A 20,815-nucleotide genomic window follows, 5' to 3' on the forward strand; every position below is an offset into this window, starting at 1 on the left:
AAATGTGCTAGATACACAAACAGTTAGTTAACACACTCCAGAAACACAAAGAAATCCCCACATACATGGATCCATATGTATACACACAGATCTATGCGGAATCAAGCACATATCCTAAACACAAACACACACACACACACACACATTTCCCAGCAACAGTAGTAAATTCTAAGTTTTTTAAAATCGAAGCATATCAATCTACAATATTCATTAAGTCCATCTTAATTTTTGCTTCGCTAATAAATTACCCAAGGTCTGACCCACCTGCTCCAGTTTCCAATGAAATTCAGCCGGCCGGAACATGTCAACTTGATCAAAATCCCGACGGAGCAGGAAGACCAGCCGGCAGTTGTGGACGTACAGTGCGTAATGGTGGCGATTCATTTCTGAAGGCACAAGTAGAATTGGTTAATAGGAATCCTGCCCTGCTACATGTCTTATTGTGCCTCTTATACAGACCAATTGGTATTGGACCAGAAAATGCTGGAGACACTCAGCATGTCTGTCTGTGTCTGTGTAGAGGGAAACAGAGGTAACATGATGAACCATGCTGCTTGTAACTTAGTGGTTCCACAGGGAACTGCCGGCCAGCTGCACTGTTTGTTCCTGGCTTGTTCCTAATGTCCATGGATGCCCACTGCAATGTGGAAACCATGAACAAGTTGGAAGTCCATCCTCACCATCACCAGGACCAGAGGTAGGGTTGAAACATGCCAAACTGAGCAACCAGATACAATTCATCTCCAGATTCTCCACTGATCGAACACCAACCCATTCACTTGAAAAGGTCGGTAACATGAATTCAAAAAGTAAGTGTATGTAAGGACCCAGAAGCTTGGTGGAGCCAACACAAAGGCTTGGTGAGGAAGGAACACAGTCTAGGGTCCTTCCATGGCTGGACATTGAGGGGCTGAGTTTGGTGGGACCACCCCTCAAACAAGGGAAGATATATCACCCCAGGGGTCACATCAATATAATTAAAAGTCTCATCTTGACCACTTCCAGTCTGCGCTTTATATTGATTTTAGAAAAAAACGCTACCATATATCACTATGATTTTTGGCAATCTTACTCACAGTCCTCCTCCACTGAGGCAGCCCCGAGGATTTTTACGATCGATGAAAAAAAGTTACGAATGTTTAAAAAATCTTGAGATCAGCTGATTGGCCCTCTCGCCATGATGAAGATAATGGGGGGGGGGGGGGAGGGGGGGAGGGGCAGGACTATAAAACCCCAGATGCCTGGACGTGAGTTAGTCACTGGAAAATTGCGAGGGAGAGGCCACAATTGTGATCTGCTGTGAGTCTACTGAACTGTGAGTCTACTGAACTGTGAGTCTACCCTTTATGTGCTTTATGTGGTTATGTGGTTCTGTGATTTTTGTGGTTATTTGCTTTATGTGGTTAACCCTTTATGTGCTTGCAAAAAATGATTTGTTAGCCAGCAATGTGCTTGCAATGAATGGTGATTTGTTAACCCTTAATGTGCTTGCAATAAATGATTTGTTAGCCAGCAATGTGCTTGCAATGAATGTCACCCATTGCTTCTCTCCAGAGATGCTGCCGGTCCTGCTGAGTTACTCCAGTTTGTGTCCATCTTCAAATGACGTCAGGCGCTCCAGACGGCTGTGCGTACGCATGGAATCACGCCCAACCTTCGCGGGACCATCGCGGCTCAACGCGACCACGAGCTCACGTAATTAGCGTGCCAAGGACACGTAAGTGGGACAGGCCCTTAATTCTGCTCCTGTAACCTATGAAGGTTATGCATTTCGTAGCCTGGTCGCAGCGGCAAAGCAGGGGGACATTAGGAGGCAGTGGGGCACAACAATGTAAATGTGGTCCAGGGAACAGTGTGGGGAAGGAGTGCAAGGAGTGAAACTGATCAAACATGATCCAAACAGAGGTCTCAGTTCAACAATCTACCATCACTTCCCCAATGAGAGCCCATCATCCTGCAATAGTAACTGTGTGAATCTCTGCAGATACTGCCTGGCCTGCATTTTCAGTCTTTATAACAGGCATATGGTTATAAATACAGCTGTATTTTGATTAGGTATGAGAGACTGGCAGGTGCAATATATGAGCTCCTTATGGGAGCACATTCGGGGCTCTGCACCATGGAGAGGTATTGAAGCAAATGCAACCAAAATATTAATCACATCAACATTTTTGAGGGCAAATCCTTCCTTGTTTGGGACGTGGGAAAATGAAAGGCAGAATTTGGGGGCGGAGCGGTAGAGTTGCTGCCTTACAGCCCCAGAGACCCAGGTTCGATCCTGACTGTGGGTGCTTTCTGTATGGAGTTTGTATGTTCTCCCCGTGACCGCATGGGTTTTCACCGGGTGCTCCGATTTCCTTCCACATTCTCAAGACGTACAGGTTTGTAGGTTACACAAAAATGCTGGAGAATCTCAGCGGGTGCAGCAGCACCTAAGGTTTGTATGTTAATTGGCTTCAGTAAAGATTGTAAATTGTCCCCAGTGTGAAAGATGGTGCAAGTGGGTCCTGTTGGTCGGCACAGACTCGGTGAGCCACAGGGCGGTATCTCTTCAACTAAACTAAACTTGTTTGGTAACTGTGTGAATCTCTGCAGATGTTTAGCTTGATCATAGAAACATAGAAAAATAGGTGCAGGAGTAGGCCATTCGGCCCTTCGAGCCTGCACCGCCATTCAATATGATCATGGCTGATCAGTATCCTGTACCTGCTTTCTCTCCATACCCCCTGATCCCTTTAGCCACAAGGGACACATCTAACTCCCTCTTAAATATAGCCAATGAACTGGCCTCAACTACCTTCTGTGGCAGAGAATTCCACAGATTCACCACTCTCTGTGTGAAAAATGTTTTTCTCATCTCGGTCCTAAAAGACTTCCCCCTTATCCTTAAACTGTGACCCCTTGTTCTGGACTTCCCCAACATCGGGAACAATCTTCCTGCATCTAGCCTGTCCAACCCCTTGAGAATTTTCTATAAGATCCCCCCTCAATCTTCTAAATTCTACCGAGTACAAGCCGAGTCTATCCAGTCTTTCTTCATATGAAAGTCCTGACATCCCAGGAATCTTAACATGAATTGTGTAAAATCCATACTCTGCATGAGGCAGAAAGGGGACTTTTGGACGGAGTGTTGTAATGCTGGCTGTTTATTTTTGTCCAGTGGGTTGATAAAAACAGCTGAACAGAAAAAAGCCATTAACATTTTGTGCAGATTCAAGGAACTGCAGGTGCTGGTTTACAAACAAAAAAAATCACAAAGCGTTGGAGTAACTCAGCAGGTAAGGCAGCATCTCTGGTGAACATGGATAGGTGATGTTTCTGGTTGGGACCCTTCTTCAGACTGAATGGCCCCGAGCTGAAACATTACCTATCCATGTTCTCCAGAGATGTGTCTTGTAAAATTTTGTGGAGTTTGCTTTCCATTTCTTTGGGCTTGGAGATTTTACAGACGATTATGATGATGAGAACCAAATGTATTTTCATTGAATCAACAGTAATTTGCATTATGTACACAATGTAACAGTTACTGCTGTGTACAAATTAAACACTGAGACACCTAATTACTGCCAGCAACTGAGCTGCAAGCATCTCCATGGAATTATACCATTCAATTTACAGTAAGGTTGAATTATCTACACTGTGGACAGCTGCTGACCAACATTTGTTTCACAATATGAAACATTACAGCAGTTTAAGGATATATTTGCTCTGCATATATTGTGTGTACATACAATTAGCCTAGTGGACTTCTAGACATTAGAGATACAGCGTGGAAAGATGCCCCTCGGCCCACTGAGTCCGCGGTCGACCAGCGATCACCCGTACGCTAACCTACACACGAGGGACAATCTACAATTATACCAAAGACAAGTAACCTACAAACCTGCATGTCTTCAGAGAGTGTGAGAAAACCCACGCGATCACAGGGAGAACACAAAACTCCATACAGACAGCACCCGCTGACAGGATCGAACATGGGTCTCTGGCGCTGTAAAGCAGCAACTGTACCGCTTTTTAAAAATGTGTGTCAAGGGGAGACTGCGCAAGAGGTGCTCAAGTGGGGCACAAAAACCGAAATGCAATAGGGGGGCGAAGAAAGCTGGGAGAGAGGAGGGGCGGGACAAAGCATGGCAGTGGCAGATAATAGGTTTATACAGGCGAGGAAGGGTTCGTGTTAGGCAGATGGTTGGAGAAAGGCCAGAGATGAAAGGACAGAAGGTTGTGTTTAGTTTAGGGGTGCAGTGTGGACACAGGCCCTTCGGCCCATCCAGTCCGCACGTGCCAGCGATTCCCCGCACAATAACACTATCCTACACACTGGGGACAATTTACAATATTACCAAAGCCAATTAACCGACAAATCCGCACGTCTTTGGAGTGTGGAAGAAAACCGGAGTAACGGTGGAAAAACCACGCAGGTCACGGGGAGAACATACATACTCTGTACAGACAGCACCCATAATCAGGATGGAACCCGGGTCTCTGGCGCTGTAAAACCCCTGTCCCACGGTACGAGTTCATTCCAAGATCTCTCCCGAGTTTGCCCTGATTCGATCTCGGAGATTTACGGTAATGGCCACTCGTCGGTACTCTGGGCTCTCGTGGACATTTTCAAACATGTTGAAAAATCTTCACGAGTCTTCCCGTGCTTACCTGCCGTTAGCGAGTCTTCCCGAGTACCTGCCGTTAGCGCTAAGAGACGTCCCCGAGCTCCGACGTACCCGCTACGTTCATTCTCCGTGCTTACCACGAGTTTGATTTTTTTTAAATTCGGGATAGCTCTGGGAATGAACTCGTACAGTGGGACTGGGCTATAAGGCAGCAACTCTACCACTGTGCCACCGTGTTTCTCCAATACAGATTCAGAACCCAAACTTCAGGTAGTTTACATTTGAAAATCAATAGGTTTTAGATAAGTTCAAGATTAATCTGACCAGCCATTGCCTTTACTATAGAAATGTTCCATTGGTGCAGGCAGGCAGGCAGTCACTGGGTGCGAGTCAACAACTGGCAACACTATTTAGTTAAATCACACACATTCCACCTGTTTTATCTGAATTGCAGAGAATGGTTTCCTTCTCTGCTCTCATTCCAGAGCTGGGTCCGTGCCGCATCCAGGTGGTGATGGTATACTGATCAGTGAGGTTTTTGGATATCACCCCGTCTGGAATCTTTGCCGCATGTTTGCCGTCGAATTTGAAGATCAAGTCACTGTCACGTTCACTGTCCATCAGAAGTGTCGAGGTCCAATTTGATAAACCATACGGTGCTGGGAGCAAGTCAATGCTATCAGAAGAAGCACCTGGACATTGGAAAGAGAGAAAAAGGTATTTATCCATCCAGTGGCTAATGTGAAGCAAATTAGTTTATCTTAAGAACTGTTAAATTGACCCGAGACCCCTGAAAATGGCAAAATCTGGGTGGTACAGTGGTAGAGCTGAGGTCTTACAGCACCAGAGACCTGATGACGGGTGCTGTTTGTCTAGAGTTTGTACATTCTCCCTGTGACCACGTGGGTTTTATCTGGGTGCTCTGGTTTCCTCCCACATTCCAAACTCATGTAGTTTTGTCGGTTAATTGGTTTCGGTAAAATTGCAAATTGTCCCTAGTCTGTAAGATCGTGCTATTGTATAGGTTGATGGCTGATCGGTGCCGATTCAGAGGGCCAAAGGGCCTGTTTCGTGCTGTATCTCAAAAGTCTAAAGATTTAACTGGTAGATTAATTATTACAGAGATGTAATAATGACATTGCAATCGTGGAATAGTGCACAGAACAATGCATTGAGTTCCTAAAAGTATTACTTATCTGTTATGTTTTTGTATTGTGTTTGTCTAGAATTCTGATGTGTTAAAAGTTGCGTTCACTATTGAAAGCGTGCCAAATGTTGTCATCGACTAAATTATAATGCTCACTTTGCTGAATACATTAGTGGAATACGTAGTAAATTCACTTGAACTACCAAGATAATGTGAAATTGACAAAATATGTATGTAATGAGAATTACAGAATTATTAAAATTATAGCAAAGATAAAGGCTAAACAGATAATACTTAAAATGTCACCTTATTAGTAGCTCTGAAATTGGTTTAAAGTTAATTTCTCCAAAAGGTAACAGTTTATTAACCCCATCATCTCTCAAATTACATAGCTATTGCGGTGCTGGCTCGAGGGGCCGAATGGCCTACTCCTGCACCTATTGTCTATTACAGTCCTGATGTCCTGATGTCGTGAGAATCACTCATAGAGGCTGGAATATCATTGCACTCCTGTTAAACACTTTCCTTACATTATTTGAGATCATATGTTTTGGTAGACATATTTACTTTAGACATTACACTTTAGAGAGATACAGCTCGAAAACAGGCCCTTCGGCCCACTGACTAGTGATCACCACGAATACTAACACTAACCGACACACACTAGTACAATTTACAATTTTAACAAAGCCAATTAACCTGCACGTCTTTCTAGTGTGCAAGGAAGCCAGGGAAAACCTAGGAGGAAACGGGGAGAAGGTACAAACGCCGTACAGATAGCACCCATAGTCTGGGTCAATCCTGGGTCTCTAGCGCTGTAAGACAGCAACTCTACCACTGTGCCAATTTAATTTAATGATATATAGAAGTCAACAGTAGTATTCCCATGTAGCCAAGTTTTCAATAGGAATCAGAAGGCAATTGCAACTTTTGGCTTTGCCCATCTCCTCCATCCAGTTGTTGCATGATTAACTCAATAGCAGGATATTAAATGAAAACTCTTTATGTGATACATTTATCAAAATATATTTCCCTTGAGCATTTCCGAGTTATGAAAAACGTTGAGAGAGAAAGAATTGAACTTTGCAGTATTTTTGTCTTTGCCACTGCGGTATATATATATATATAATCCTGCTTGCTCTTAATATTTGGCAACTTACTACAATGTTGCAGGCAATCCTTTGAAATCACAGATTTCGAACAGTTACACAAAGTAGCATGAGGCTGCTGACTTTTAAAAGGAAAGTAAGTACAGTTGATATTTAAAAGGACTGGACAAGCTTGATGCAGGAAAAATGTTCCCAATGTTGGGCGAGTCCAGAGCCAGGGGCCACAGTCTTAGAATAAAGGGGAGGTCATTTAAGACTGAGGTGAGAAAAAAACTTTTTCACGCAGAGAGTTGTGAATTTATGGAATTCCCTGCCACAGAGGGCAGTGGAGGCCAAGTCACTGGATGGATTTAAGAGAGAGTTAGATAGAGCTCCGGGGGCTAGTGGAGTCAAGGGATATGGGGAGAAAGCAGGCATGGGTTATTGATAGGGGACGATCAGCCATGATCACAATGAATGGCGGTGCTGGCTCAAAGGGCCGAATGGCCTCCTCCTGCACCTATTTTCTATGTTTCTATGTTTCTATGTAAATCATAGGCAGTCTTAGATTTGGAGCAGATGGAACAGATTTGTAACCAAATATTTGCCCAAAGGAGAGAAAAATAAATTCCTATGGTATGTTCTATTTCTGTGCATGTAAGTATTATGGACAATGGCTAGTATGTTTATATTTAAATCAGGATCATTGATCATAATTGGCTGAACTGAGGCATTATACCAAAACTTGTGATTTATTCATGCATAAAGATACAACCTGCATTAATCACATCAACATAATGTTAGTGTCAAGAATCACCGCGTGTGGTAAAAAGTAAAAGCTAATGTGCTGGACAAAGTGCTGGAGGAACTCAGCGGGTCAGGCAGTATCTGTGGAGGGAATGGGCAGACAAAGTTTTGGGTTTGAACCCTTCCTCGACCACATCATTCTCCGACATACTCACCACTGTTCACCCACCATCCTCCGCGTCTAGGTTTAGGCTTATTGTTGTCATTTGTACTGAGATACGGTGAAAAGCTCTGGTTTGCATGCCATCCAGATAGATCAGATATACAGGTACTAGACATAAATACAATCAAGTCAAACTCAAGTAAAATAGCTGGGGCAAAGTGGAAGACATAGATGGAGTGCATATAGAGATATCGTTCTCAGCAATGTAACGCATCAGTTCCATAGGCAAAGTCCAATGTCCACAATGAGGTAGAGATGAATTGGACACTAAAGCCCCGTCCCACTTACGTGTCCTTGGCACGCTAATTACGCGACCTCGTGGTCGAGTTGAGCCGCGATGGTCCCGCGAAGGTCGCACGCGACTTCATGCGCCCGCACAGCCGTCTGGAGCGCATGACGTAATTTGAAGATTGACACAAAATGCTGGAGTAACTCAGCGGGACCGGCAGCATCTCTGGAGAAAAGGAATGGGTGATGTTTCGGGTCGAGACTCTTCTTCAGTCTGAAAAGAAGGGTCTTGACCCGAAACGTCATCCATTGCTTCTCTCCAGAGATGCTGCCTGTGGATTTTCTCAGAGATCTTAACATCTGTAGTTGAAAAGTTACTAGAGAGTATTCTGAGGGATAGGTTATACGGACATTTGGATGGGCAAGGGCTGATTAGCGATAGTCAGCATGGTTTTGTACATGGGAGGTCGCATCTCACAAATCTGATTGAGTTTTTTGAAGACGTCGATGAGGGCAGAGCTGTAGATGTTGTGTAAATGGATATCAGTAAGGCATTCAACAAGGTTCTTCATGGTAGGCTGCTCTGGAAAGTTAGATCGCATTGGATCCAAGGATAGATAGCTGAATGGATAGCAAATTGGCTCCATGGAAGGAAGCAGAGGGTGATGGTGGAAGGTTGCTTCTCGGACTGGGGGCCTGTGACTAGTGGTGTGCCTCAGGGTTCGGTGCTGGGCCCGTTACTGTTTGTCATCTACATCAATGATTTGGATGAGAACATACAGGGCAAGATTAGCAAGTTTGCTGATGATACAAAAGTTAGTGGTTTTGCAGATAGTGAAGATGGTTGTGAAAGATTGCAGCAGGATCTGGATCGATTGGCCAGGTGGGCTGAGGAATGGTTAATGGAATTTAATACAGAGAAGTGTGAGGTGTTGCATTTTGGGACGTCTAACAAGGGCAGGACCTACACAGTAAATGGTAGGTCTCTGGGTAGTGTTGTAGAGCAGAGGGATCTAGGAGTACAGGTGCATGGTTCCTTGAAGGTCGGGTCGCAGGTAGATAAGGTGGTCAAAAAGGTTTTTGGCACTTTGGCCTTCATCGGTCAGAGTATTGAGTATAGAAATTGAGAGGTCATGTTGCAGTTGTATAAGACGTTGGTGAGACCACATTTAGAATATTGTGTTCAGTTCTGGGCACCATGTTATAGGAAAGATATTGTCAAGCTTGAAAAGGATCAGAGAAGATTAACGAGGATGTTGCCGGGACTAGAGGGTCTGAGCTATAAGGAGAGATTGAGTAGGCTGGGTCTCTATTCCTTGGAGCACAGGAGGATGAGGGGTGATCTTATAGAGGTGTATAAAATCATGAGAGGAATAGATCGGGTAGGTGCACAGAATCACTTGTCCAGAGTAGGGGAATCGAGGGCCAGAGGACATCGGTTCAAATTGCAGGGGAAAAGATTTAGTGGCAATCTGAGGGGTAACATTTTCATACAAAGGGTGGTGGGTGTAAGGAACAAGCTGCCAGATGAGGTAGTAGAGGCTGGGACTATCCCAACGTTTAAGAAACAGTTAGACAGGTACATGGATAAGACAGGTTTGGAGGGATATGGACCAAGCACAGGCAGGTGGGACTAGTGTAGCTGGGACATCTTAGCCAGTGTGGGCAAGTTGGGCCGAAGGGCCTGTTTCCACAATCTATGACTCTTCGATTTCCTCCCACACTCCAAAGACGTACAGGTTTGTAGGTACATTGGCTTGGTATGGTGTAAATTGTACCTAGTGTGTGTAGGATAGTGTTAGTGTGCGGGGATTGCTGGCCAGCGCGCACTCGGTGGGCCGAAGGACCTGTTTCCGCGCTGTATCTCTAAAACTAAAAACTAAAAACAGGAATTCCACTGGTCCTAACGGTGAGGCCATGGACACCATTGGGCAGGATCGATTGGAAAGAGAAGGGAACATTTCTCACTAAACGACCTGGGAGTGAAGTGCAAATACAAATATTAAAAGATATCTATCTTTTGAAAGAGTGATTCACCAGGCATAGGGCTAGATTAACTCAGCAGGTCAAACAGCATCTCTAGAGAATATGGATAGTGGCGTTTCAGGTCGAGACCCTTATTTGGAATAAGTCTGAAGTGGGGTCTCGACCCGAAACTCCACCTTTCCATGTTCTCCAGAGTTGCTCCAGCACTTTGTGTCCTTTTGTGTATTAACCAGCATCTGCAGTTCTTTGTTTCTACATAGTGGTCATGGGCCTAGTCATATTAGTCCACTCCCAGCTGCACAGAAGCAGGGCTCATCTACTTAAGCAAGGCCAGTTTCTGTATGAGTAGGGGACACTGTTTACAAGCAATGCAAGAGTAAGGACATTTTGCACAAATTAGATTAAAGTATGCTGCTTGACACCATTTTAAACGTTTAGATGGCACTGAGTGTTAATTGTAGCAATGTTACAAAATTTTGAGATTTTAAAAATCAAGTCTGTAATTTATCCCATCAGATAAAGCATAAAAATAAGTTTAATTTGACACCTAATTCACTTTCATATCTCAAGTATTTAAAAAGTTATGGCCATTTTCATACTGGGAAATGAGCATCTTGTTCCCTATTGATTTTCTATGGACATAACAAAAAAGCTGTGATCGTGAACAGTCAAAAGCCCATAACTTTCTTAAAAATTAAGAGAACTGAATGAAATTTTCAGTTATCATAGATTGAAGCATTCTGAAACAAATATAAAATAATCTTACTTGGATGACCTGAAATTAAAGCATATAATTAGTTAGTTACCTAATTGTAGCTAATTTCAGACTTCAATTACTAGATCTAAACATCTATCCATTTCTTAATAAATGATTAACATTTTTAAATAGCCTAAATGTCCAAATAATATTCACAAATAATTCACAATAAAACATGATTTTTAAATCTCATTTACATTAATTTATAGGCCAAATGGAAGGAATTTAGTGTTTAATTGCTGTAAATAAATGCCCATTTAAATCAGCTTTCCAGTGGGTCCCTGTGAACGCGCTGGTTTAGAACGTTCACATTGCGCTAGATTTGTCCCCCAAATGCCCAGAAAAATACTGCGGGATATAGTGGGCCCAAATTGAGCTACTCGCAATATTAAACTTTGTATAACGGGATCTTTAGAAGCCCTTTTTAATGTAAAAATATACAACCTAACTTCTGCTATTTGCTTTATGAGACCCTGCGGTTGCTGACGGTCGCGGGTTTAAAGATTGATTTTTAAACTACTATAACTATTATTCAAGGCCTTTAAACCTAATAATAGCTTTTGCGACGGGGTCTTCCAGCGATTTTTCGTTAATAATTAACTAGGCTGAACATTTTCGATTTGAACAGCCTAGAGAAAATCGCGTTTTAAACCCGCCCCCTCTAAACGGCGCCAAAATCGCGCACACGGGCAGCAACAGATCTTCAACGACGCTTCAGGTAGGCTTTGCAACATACCTATTAATTGGATATATGTGGGATGGGCTTGGTTCCAATTTATCAGCTGAAAAGCACAAAGACTGCAAATATGATGTAAAATCAAAATGGGCCAAGGTACTCAGCTGGGCAGGCAGCATGTGTGGAAGGAGAAGCAATATTAACTTTTCTGGTCAATAACCCCCTATTGGGACTTTAGTGGAAGTCGTGATGAAAGGTCATTGACCTGAACCATCGGTTCCGTTTCACTCTCGTGCAGGAAGGAACTGCAGATGCTGGTTTACGCCGAAAACCAACACAAAATGCTGGAGTAACTCAGCGGGTCAGGCAGCATCTCTGGAGAAAAGGAATAGGCGACTTCTCAGGTCGAGACACTTATTTAGAATGAGTCTGAAGAAGGGCATCGACCCGACACGTCACCTATCCATGTTCTCCAGAGATGCGGCCTGACCCACTGAGTTGTTACTCCAGTATTTTGTGTCTATTTTCTTTCTCTCGCGGGTGATGCTTCCTGATCTACGGATCTGTATTTCTTATTTTTCTTCCATCTGTTGTGAAAGCTGTAACTGGGCTTATGATTCAATTCCTTTCTTCAATGCACACATCTATATGTATATATATATATATATATATATTGTGCAATAACAAATATTTGTGGGACCTTGCTTTTAGTTGCCTATAAATAAAGATAGGGAAGCTTTGATGAAGCAGAGAAACTGGAGCCTGAAAAGGAAATTACTTTTTGGATCCATCAATTCCTGAACTGGCAGGTGGTGTATATTAAACTTAAAATATTGGTTAATTCTAAGGTGCCTGCTGTATTGTTATTTAATTGTTTCCTGCTGGTGAGCGCTATTCTTTCATCTCATTTTAAAAGTGGTCTGACTGTGCCAGGTTTTATACTTTTAACATCAAAGCTCATTTAGTTTAGAGATACAGTGCGGAGACAGGCACACTGTCCCACTGAGCCCTTTCCAACCAGTGATCCCCGTACACTAGCGTTGTCCTACACACACTAGGGACAATTTACAATTTTATCAAGCCAGTTAGCTTAGTTTAGTTACACTCCCCCTCCCCCCAGTCGCAACAGGGACAGAGTCCCCCTTATTTTATTTAGCGAATGCAAAGTTCTTTAGCCAAGCAGTTGCCTCTTGATCTGCTGTATGAAGGGTGACAAGTCCTCCTTTGAGTCTTTGTTGAGGGCATGCTTCAATGATGTGTTGCATTGTTTGCTGCTCTCCACAAGCACACCGTGGGGTTGGGCTGCTGCCCCATTTGTGAAGGCTGGCCGAGCAGGGGCCATGTCCAGTCCTGAATCTATTCAGCGTCGTCCACTGCTTCCTTGGGAGATTGGTGCCAGGGACCGATAGGTGTGGGGTCTGACACCAGATGTTTATTTGGGACGTCCTTGGACTCCCATTCCTTTTTCCAAGCTGATTGGATGGTGAAATCAGCTGGTGGTGGATTCTTCCAAATTGGTGGTCTAGATGGAAGACCAAGTCTATCCTGTCTTATGAAGAAAGACTGGATAGACTTGGTTTATACTCTAGAATTTAGGAGATTGAGAGGGGATCTTATAGAAACTTACAAAATTCTTAAGGGGTTGGACAGGCTAGATGCAGGAAGATTGCTCCCGATGTTGGGGAAGTCCAGGACAAGGGAGCTTAAGGACACAGCTTAAGGATAAGGGGGAAATCCTTTAAAACCGAGATGAGAAGAACTTTTTTCACAGAGAGAGTGGTGAATTTCTGGAACTCCCTGCCACAGAGGATAGTCGAGGCCAGTTCATTGGCTATATTTAAGAGGGAGTTAGATGTGGCCCTTGTGGCTAAGGGGATCAGAGGGTATGGAGAGAAGGCAGGTACGGGATACTGAGTTGGATGATCAGCCATGATCATATTGAATGGCGGTGCAGGCTCGAAGGGCCGAATGGCCTACTCCTGCACCTAATTTCTATGTTTCTATGTTTCTATGAAGTCGAGCAGTGGGTGGGCTGAAGATGTCCATGTGAATTGGCAGGTGAGGGGAGTGTTTGGTCTTTTGGAGCATCCTTTGAGTGAGGACTACTCGCCGGATGTGTGGAGGGGCTATGTTGGATAGGACAGGGAGCCAGGGGAGTGGTGTTGAGCGCATTGTTCCTGTGATGATCCTCATTGTTGAGTTCAATTGGGTGTCCACATGGTGTGTGTGGGATGTCCTGGACCAAACAGGGGCACAATATTCGGCTGAAGAAAATGCAAGGGCTAGTGCTGAAATGCTCAGTGTGGGGGCTGCTGCCCCCCACTTTGAGCCAGCAAGCTTACTGAGGAGATTGTTTCTGGACTTCACCTTAACTGCTGTTTTTTTGAGATGTTCCTTGAAGGATAGGGTCCTCCCTAGTCCTCACCTTTCACCCCATCAGCCGTCGCATACTGGCACATAATCCGGCATTTTCGCCACCTCCAACGGGATCCCACCACAAGCCACATCTTCCCATCTCCAACCCTTTGCACTTTCCGCAGAGACCATTCCCTCCGCAACTCCCTGGTCAACTCGTCCCTTCCCACCCAAACCATCCTCTATCCAGGTACTTCCCCCTGCAGCCGCAGGAGATGCAACACCTGGCCCTATACCTCCCCCCTCAACTCCGCCGTAGGACCCTGACAGTTTTTTCAGGTGAGGCAGAGGTTCACTTGTTCCTCCTCCAACCTCATCTACTGTATCCGCTGTTTCAGGTGGGGACTCCTATATATCGGCGAGACCAAGTGCAGGCTCGACGATCGTTTTGCTGAACACCTCCGCTCAGTCTGCCTAAACCTACCTGATCACCCGCTTGCCAAACACTTTAACTCCTCTTCCCTTGAATTGAATCCTTTATTTGTCATTCAGACCTTTCGGTCTGAACGAAATGCTGTTGCCTGCAGCCATACATGTAATAATAACAAAACACAATAAACACAAATTAACATCCACCACAGTGAGTTCACCAAACACCTCCTCACTGTGATGGAGGCAAAAGTCTTAGAGTTACTGTCTCTTCCCTCCTCTTCTCCCTCTGCGCCGAGGCGATACCCCACCGGGCGATGGCATCAGTCCCGCGGTTCAAGCTCCGCGGCCCGGGGGGTGGTCGAAGCTGCCCGCAGCTGTTGCAACGGGTGCTCCGGAAAACAGGCACCAGCCTGTGACCTGCGAGCTCCCGACATTGTCCTCCACTGGCCCGCGGCCGAGCCCCGGATCCAGGTCGCCGCCGCCTCAGCCGCCGTAGCACCGTCTCCGCTCCGCTCCGGGCCGCCCACAAGGCAGCGTCTCAGCCCCGCACCGGGCTGCCCCCATGGAAGCACCTTCCAGCCGGGAGCCGGTCCGCCCACACGGCAGCGTCTCAGCCCCGCACCGGGCTGCTCACACGGGAGCGCCTTCCAGCCGGTAGCCGTGCCGGCCGCACAGGAGTGTCTCAGCTCCGCACCGTCCGCCCTCACCGGAGCGCCGAGTCGTGCCGCTACCCGGACGTCGCCACAGCTCGAAGACGGCCAGCCTCGCGTTGGTGAGTCCTGGCTGGCTCTACCTCCGGACCCTCGAGGTCGGTCGCAGGTTGGAGGCCGCCAGCTCCGCCATTAGGCCTCAGCGCAGACGGGGGAAGAGAAGGGGGATACGACAAAAAGTCGCATTCCCCCGAAGGGAGAGACAGAAAGCTCTGTTTCACCCTCCCCCCCACACACATAACACCACCTAATAACCAAAAAAATTACTAAACTAGACAAAAAAAAACAACATAAAAAGTAAAAACAGACAGACTGCAGGCGAGCCGCAGCTGTATCACAGCGCCGCCACTTCCGGAGTGACCTATTCCCATTCCCACACTGAGTTTTCTGTCCTGGGCCTCCTCTATTGTCAGAGTGAGGCCCAGCGCAAATTGGAGGAACAGCACCTCATATATCGCTTGGGCAGCTTACACCCCAGCGGTATGAACATTGACTTCTCTAACTTCAAGTAACCCTTGCCTGCCCCCTTCCCAGTTCTCTGACTCTCCTCATTTACATTTGATGACTGTTTGCTTTGCTGTTACCTTCTCCTAGCTAACAGTGACCTATTCTACACTTTCCTTGAACTCCATCCCCTTTGACTTGTTTTCACACCTTACATTTCCTTATCTCTGTATCTCCCTCTTCCCTGATTCCGTCTGAAGAAGGGTCTTGACCTGAAACGTCACCCGTTCCTTCTATCCAGTGATGCAGCCAGTCCCGCTGAGTTACTCCAGCAGTCTGTGTCTATCTTCGGTTGAAATCGGCATCTGCAGTTCCTTCCTACAAGTTTACAAACCTGTACGTCTTTGGAGTGTGGGAGGAAACCGGAGCTTCAGGAGAAATACAACGCAGGACACAGAGAAATGTACAAACTATGTTCAGACAGCACCCGTAGTCAGGATCGAACCTGGGTCTCTGGCGCTGTAAGGCAGCAACTCTACCACTGTGTCACCATGCTGCCCTGTTGACCCCAATCTGACTACTTTTGGGGGTCCAATATATCAGCATTTGCACACTGTTCTAATTACAAAGTTTTTGACCTGAAACATGAATTCTGTCCACAGATACTGGCTGACAAGTAGAAACCTTCAATCCACTTCGAGTTTTATTACAAATCTTATTGCTTTAAATTTCAATTCTTTTAACAATCCTGAAATGCTTCAAAATGCAGTTGGCTGCAAAGTGTCACATATTGGCATTCCAATGAGGCACACTGCCAAGACATTTGCGTAAATGTACTGGATACAAAATGCTTATGCAATCTGTTCTCGGGGTGAAAGTGTCTCAAAAACCTATGTAACATTGACACTGGTGGCATTTTCTATTGCAGAACTCCAATACAATTTGCATAGGGGCATGTAAATTTATTCTCAACTGTGGCAGTTCAAATTTTCAGAAGAATTGTAGTAATCCTAATTGGTCATATTCTATGTCAACGGCCACTTTCTTACATGGAATATTAATGGAATTAAATGACACCACTATGGTAGGACGTACAGCAAATATGCCTGAATGCTCACTAATTGGTGATTGTGCTTGTTAGTTTGAATGATAAATGTAGTATTGATGTTGTTGTATCTGTTCCTATATCCTCAGCGCCATCCCTTTCACATTGTTTGTGGGTTCAACATTAAGTTCTAGGGATGTCAAAGCCTTATTATTTCATTACATTTCTCTTGTTGTTTAAATGTTGATACTGTGCCAGTCTACATCACAATCAAGGCCACCTTTTTCCCGTCAAGCACATTGGTATATAAAGCAAATATTTTTGATTTGGAATAAAAACCGAACTTGGTAGACACTCAACTGGTCAGGCGGCATCTGTGGAGAGAGATACCGCTAATGTTTCAGGTCAACAATGCTTCATCAGAAGTGGTAAAATGAAAACAAAACATGTCTTTAAATTACAGTGATAGCAGGCATGAAACGAACTAAGGGATTTTTAAAAATAGATACAATGTGGAAACTGGCCCTTGGGCCACTAAGTCCACGTAGACCAATGATCACTCATACACAGTCTATCCTACACCCAAGAAACAATACAAAAGCGAATTAACCTGCAAACCTGTACATCTTTGGAATGTGGGAGGAAACCGGAGCACCCGGAGAAAACCCACGAGGTCAAAGGGAGAATGTACAAACTCCGTACAGGCAGCACCCGTAGTTAGGATCAAACCCGAATCTCTGGTGCTGCAAGGCAGCAACTCTACCGCTGCGCCACCATTCCGCCCCCTCTATTTGTGTATGGGTGGAAATGAAGATTGTCCAACTGCTTTCAGTCCTGTGTAGTCATCGGAGACCCTTGGACTATCTTTGATCGGATTTTACTGGATTCATCTTACGATCACTGTGGTACACAGCATTGTAAGGAATGATGAGAAAGTGCACACACACACGAAAATCCAATACTTCCAGCGGCGGAAGTCCGCAGAAACTGGAGGACAGAGACGTGTGGGGCGTCCATCACTGTTCCCGTCGGAAACCAGCACCACTGTGTCGCTAATGTTTTCAACGATGATGAATCTTGCCCTAAACATTATTCCCTTTATCATGTATCTAGACACTGGATGGCACGATCATGTATTGTCTTTCTGCTGACTGGTTAGTGTGCAACCTGTCCCACTTAGGAAACCTGAACGGAAACCTCTGGAGACCTTGCGCCCCACCCAAGGTTTCCATGAGTCACCAGAGAGCTACCGACCACACACACACACACACACACACACACACACACACACACACACACACACACACACACACACACACACACACACACACACACACACACACACACACACACACACACACACACACATCACGATGGTGGGGGCCAGGGACAGCGGAGGAGCGCTGTCTGCGCGATGAAAAGGAAGGTCAACGGCTGCCACAGAGCATGGTAAGTTCTTTAGAGAGCGCGGGAGGGAGGGAGAGAAGGGGAAAGAAGTGGAGAGAGGGGGAGAGAGAAGGGGAGAGAAGGGGGAGAGAAGGGGAGAGAATGGGGAGAGAATGGGAGAGAAGGGGGGAGAAGGGGAGAGAGAAGGGGGGGGGTGGCAGAAGGAGTGGCGACAGTCTTAAGAAGTTTAATAAAGTTAGCGGGCATTTTACCTTCCGGTGAATCTTCTAGGTCTTGAAAACCAAAGATCCTACAGGATCGTTGCTGAAAACTCCAATGAGCCAATCAAAATGGCCGGACAGCGAAGGAGATGGCCTTCGACTGCCTGTCAGTGAATAGCGACCCCACTCCACCGGCTTCGACCAAACGGCAACCTATTTTTAGTCGAGGCCGGCTTTGAATTTGTTGAAATAATCGCAGGAACATAGAAGAAGCCTCTACTACACGGAAACCACTTTCGACCTTTAGGGAGAGTGACCAAAACCTCCGGGAACCTCACGAAAACCTTGGGTGGGGCGCAGGCTCACCAGAGGTTTCCGTTCAGGTTTCCTAAGTGGGACAGGGACTTCACACTCTACCTCGGTACACGTTACAATAAACTAAACTAAACTTAATCATGCACTGGCTGATCAGCTGAGTACCTCCAGCATTTCATTTTAATCTCAGATAGCCAGCATTTGAAGTTTTATTTTGCTTTTCAGTGCCTGTTTCGAAAATTGAGTATTTGCTATGATAAAAATAATGTAAGATATTGTAAAAATGATTGATTAAATTAAATATTTACTGGTGCAGAACAACTGAAATCCTTGAACATAAATTGTAATAACCCCTGTATTGGTGGGATTATCACTTATTCAATTACAGGGATTCTAAATTGTTTATCTCTGATGAAATATTAATATGTTTTTCCCAAAGTAGGTTTGAAAGTGAGTTACATCACAAGCATTTATTTTATGTTACAATCTTGATTTCTATAGATAAAAAAAGAAAGGCAACTGGTTCAAATGGATACAATGCAGATGCTGTGTGGGAGAGGGTTGGATAGAATGTTCATAAGCTCTAGGTGCAGAATAAGGCCATTCGGCCTATCGTCAACTCCTCCATTCAATCATGGCTGATCTATCTTCCCCTCTCAACCCCATTCTCGTGCCTTCACCTCATAACCCCTGACACACTTACTAATCAACAATCTGTCAATCTCTGCCTTAAAAAATATCCATTGATGGCCTCCACACTTGTATTGTATTGTATTGTATTCAAATTTATTGTCATTGTCTCAGTTAGAGACAACGAAATGAATTTCCCTTACAGGCAGTATCATAAAAATAAAAATAAATAAATAATAATAAATAATAAAACATATTAAAAATAAAATAGAATTTAAAAAAAAGCACAAACACAGAAAGTCCACGACACAACATAACACAGTGGCACCAAGGTGAGGAAGGCACCATAGTCCAGCCAGCCTCCTCTCCGTTCTTCCCAGATGTTCACTCGTGGTCGAGGCCTTCCTAGCACCCGCAGTCGCCGCACCGGGCGGCCCGATGTTCAGGCCCTCACGCCGGGCTGGTGGAACGCCGATGCCGAACCCCGACGGTGAACATTCTCCTCCTCAGCAGCCCGGACCTCCCGATCAGCCGCCTCCCGCAGCCAGAGTCCGCAGCTCCCGAGTCCGCAGCTCCCGTGTCCGCAGCTCCCGAGTCCGCAGGCCGAGCTGGGCAGAGTCGCAGGACCCCGCGCTGTCCATCAGCGCCGCCCGCGTTGGGAGCTCCGCAAACCGTAGCTCCATGATGTCGGTGCCGCAGGTCCAGCACTCCGGGCTCCAGACGGCGATCCCCGGTAAGGCATCGCCAGCCTCGCGATGTTACAGCGCTGTCCCGCCGCTGCTCGAGCTCTGGTCGCAGGAAAGGCCGCGCCAATCCAGTAGGTAGGCCGCTGGTGGTGGGGGGGGGGGGGGGGGCGAGGACGCGACTCGAATAAAAGTTGCGTCTTCACCAGGAAGCGGCTGAAGGACGGTATCCCCCGCACCGTACCCTCTTCCCCCACATCAAAACACAAAGAAAACACAAAAAAACACACTTTTACATAACTAAAACAAAAAAACAAAAAGATACCGGGCTGTAGGTGGAGGCAGCTGGCACCAGCGCCACCGGAAGTACAACACTCCAGTCTGTGGCAATGAATTCCACAGATTCACCACCTTCAGAGTGAAGCAATTCCTTCTCATCTCCGTTCTAAAGGTACATCCTTTTCTTCTGAGTTTGGGGAGTGCCTAGCAACTGACATGAATACTTGGTGTAGTTCAGTTTAGTTTAGTGGTATACTATGGAAACAGGCCCTTTGGCCCTCCGAGTCCGCACCGACCAGCGATCCCCACACATTAACACTATCCTACCTACACGAGCGACAATTTACACATACACCAAGCCAATTAACCTACATACTTGTACGTCTTTGGAGTGTGGGAGGAAACCGAAGATCTTGGAGAAAACCCGCGTGATCACAGCGTGAACGTACAAACTCCGTACAGACAGCACCCGTAGTCAGGATCCAACCCGGGTCTCTGGTGTTTCAAGCGCTGTAAGGCAGCAACTCTACCGCTGCGCCACTGTGTATTAGATCATGAGGGGAATAAATAGGGAGACAGGATAAAGTGTTTTACCCAGAGTAGTAGAATCAAGAACCAGGGGGATGTACAGTGTAGGTTTAAGGTGAGACAGGAACATGAGCAGTTCTTTCCTACACATATTCCTTTATAATAATGCTTTAGAGGCTTTCAGTGTACAATTCCATCTGGGATCATGTATATCAGTGTTTCAAGCCATCTGTTTTAATATAACTCTGCTCCTTTGATCAATCAATAACCAATGCATGAACTATTGATGCTCACACTGGGCAGATATAAACTAGTCCATTTCTCC

The 20,815-nt window shown here is 45.5% G+C and overlaps 1 protein-coding gene across 1 annotated transcript in view; it reads right to left on the bottom strand.

Annotated features, from left to right (window-relative positions):
• Window positions 1–20,815, bottom strand: part of clstn2 (calsyntenin 2) — a 530,962-nt gene that overhangs the window by 79,743 nt on the left and 430,404 nt on the right. Inside the window, exons 8-9 of the mRNA XM_033031091.1 lie at window positions 5,045–5,302; window positions 265–386 (exon numbers count right to left, since the gene is read on the bottom strand). Coding sequence (XP_032886982.1) covers window positions 265–386; window positions 5,045–5,302 — 380 coding nt within the window. The remainder of the gene's footprint in view (window positions 1–264; window positions 387–5,044; window positions 5,303–20,815) is intronic.

This window comes from Amblyraja radiata, chromosome 13 (genome assembly GCF_010909765.2).
Source record: "Amblyraja radiata isolate CabotCenter1 chromosome 13, sAmbRad1.1.pri, whole genome shotgun sequence".
Lineage (NCBI taxonomy): Eukaryota > Metazoa > Chordata > Chondrichthyes > Rajiformes > Rajidae > Amblyraja > Amblyraja radiata.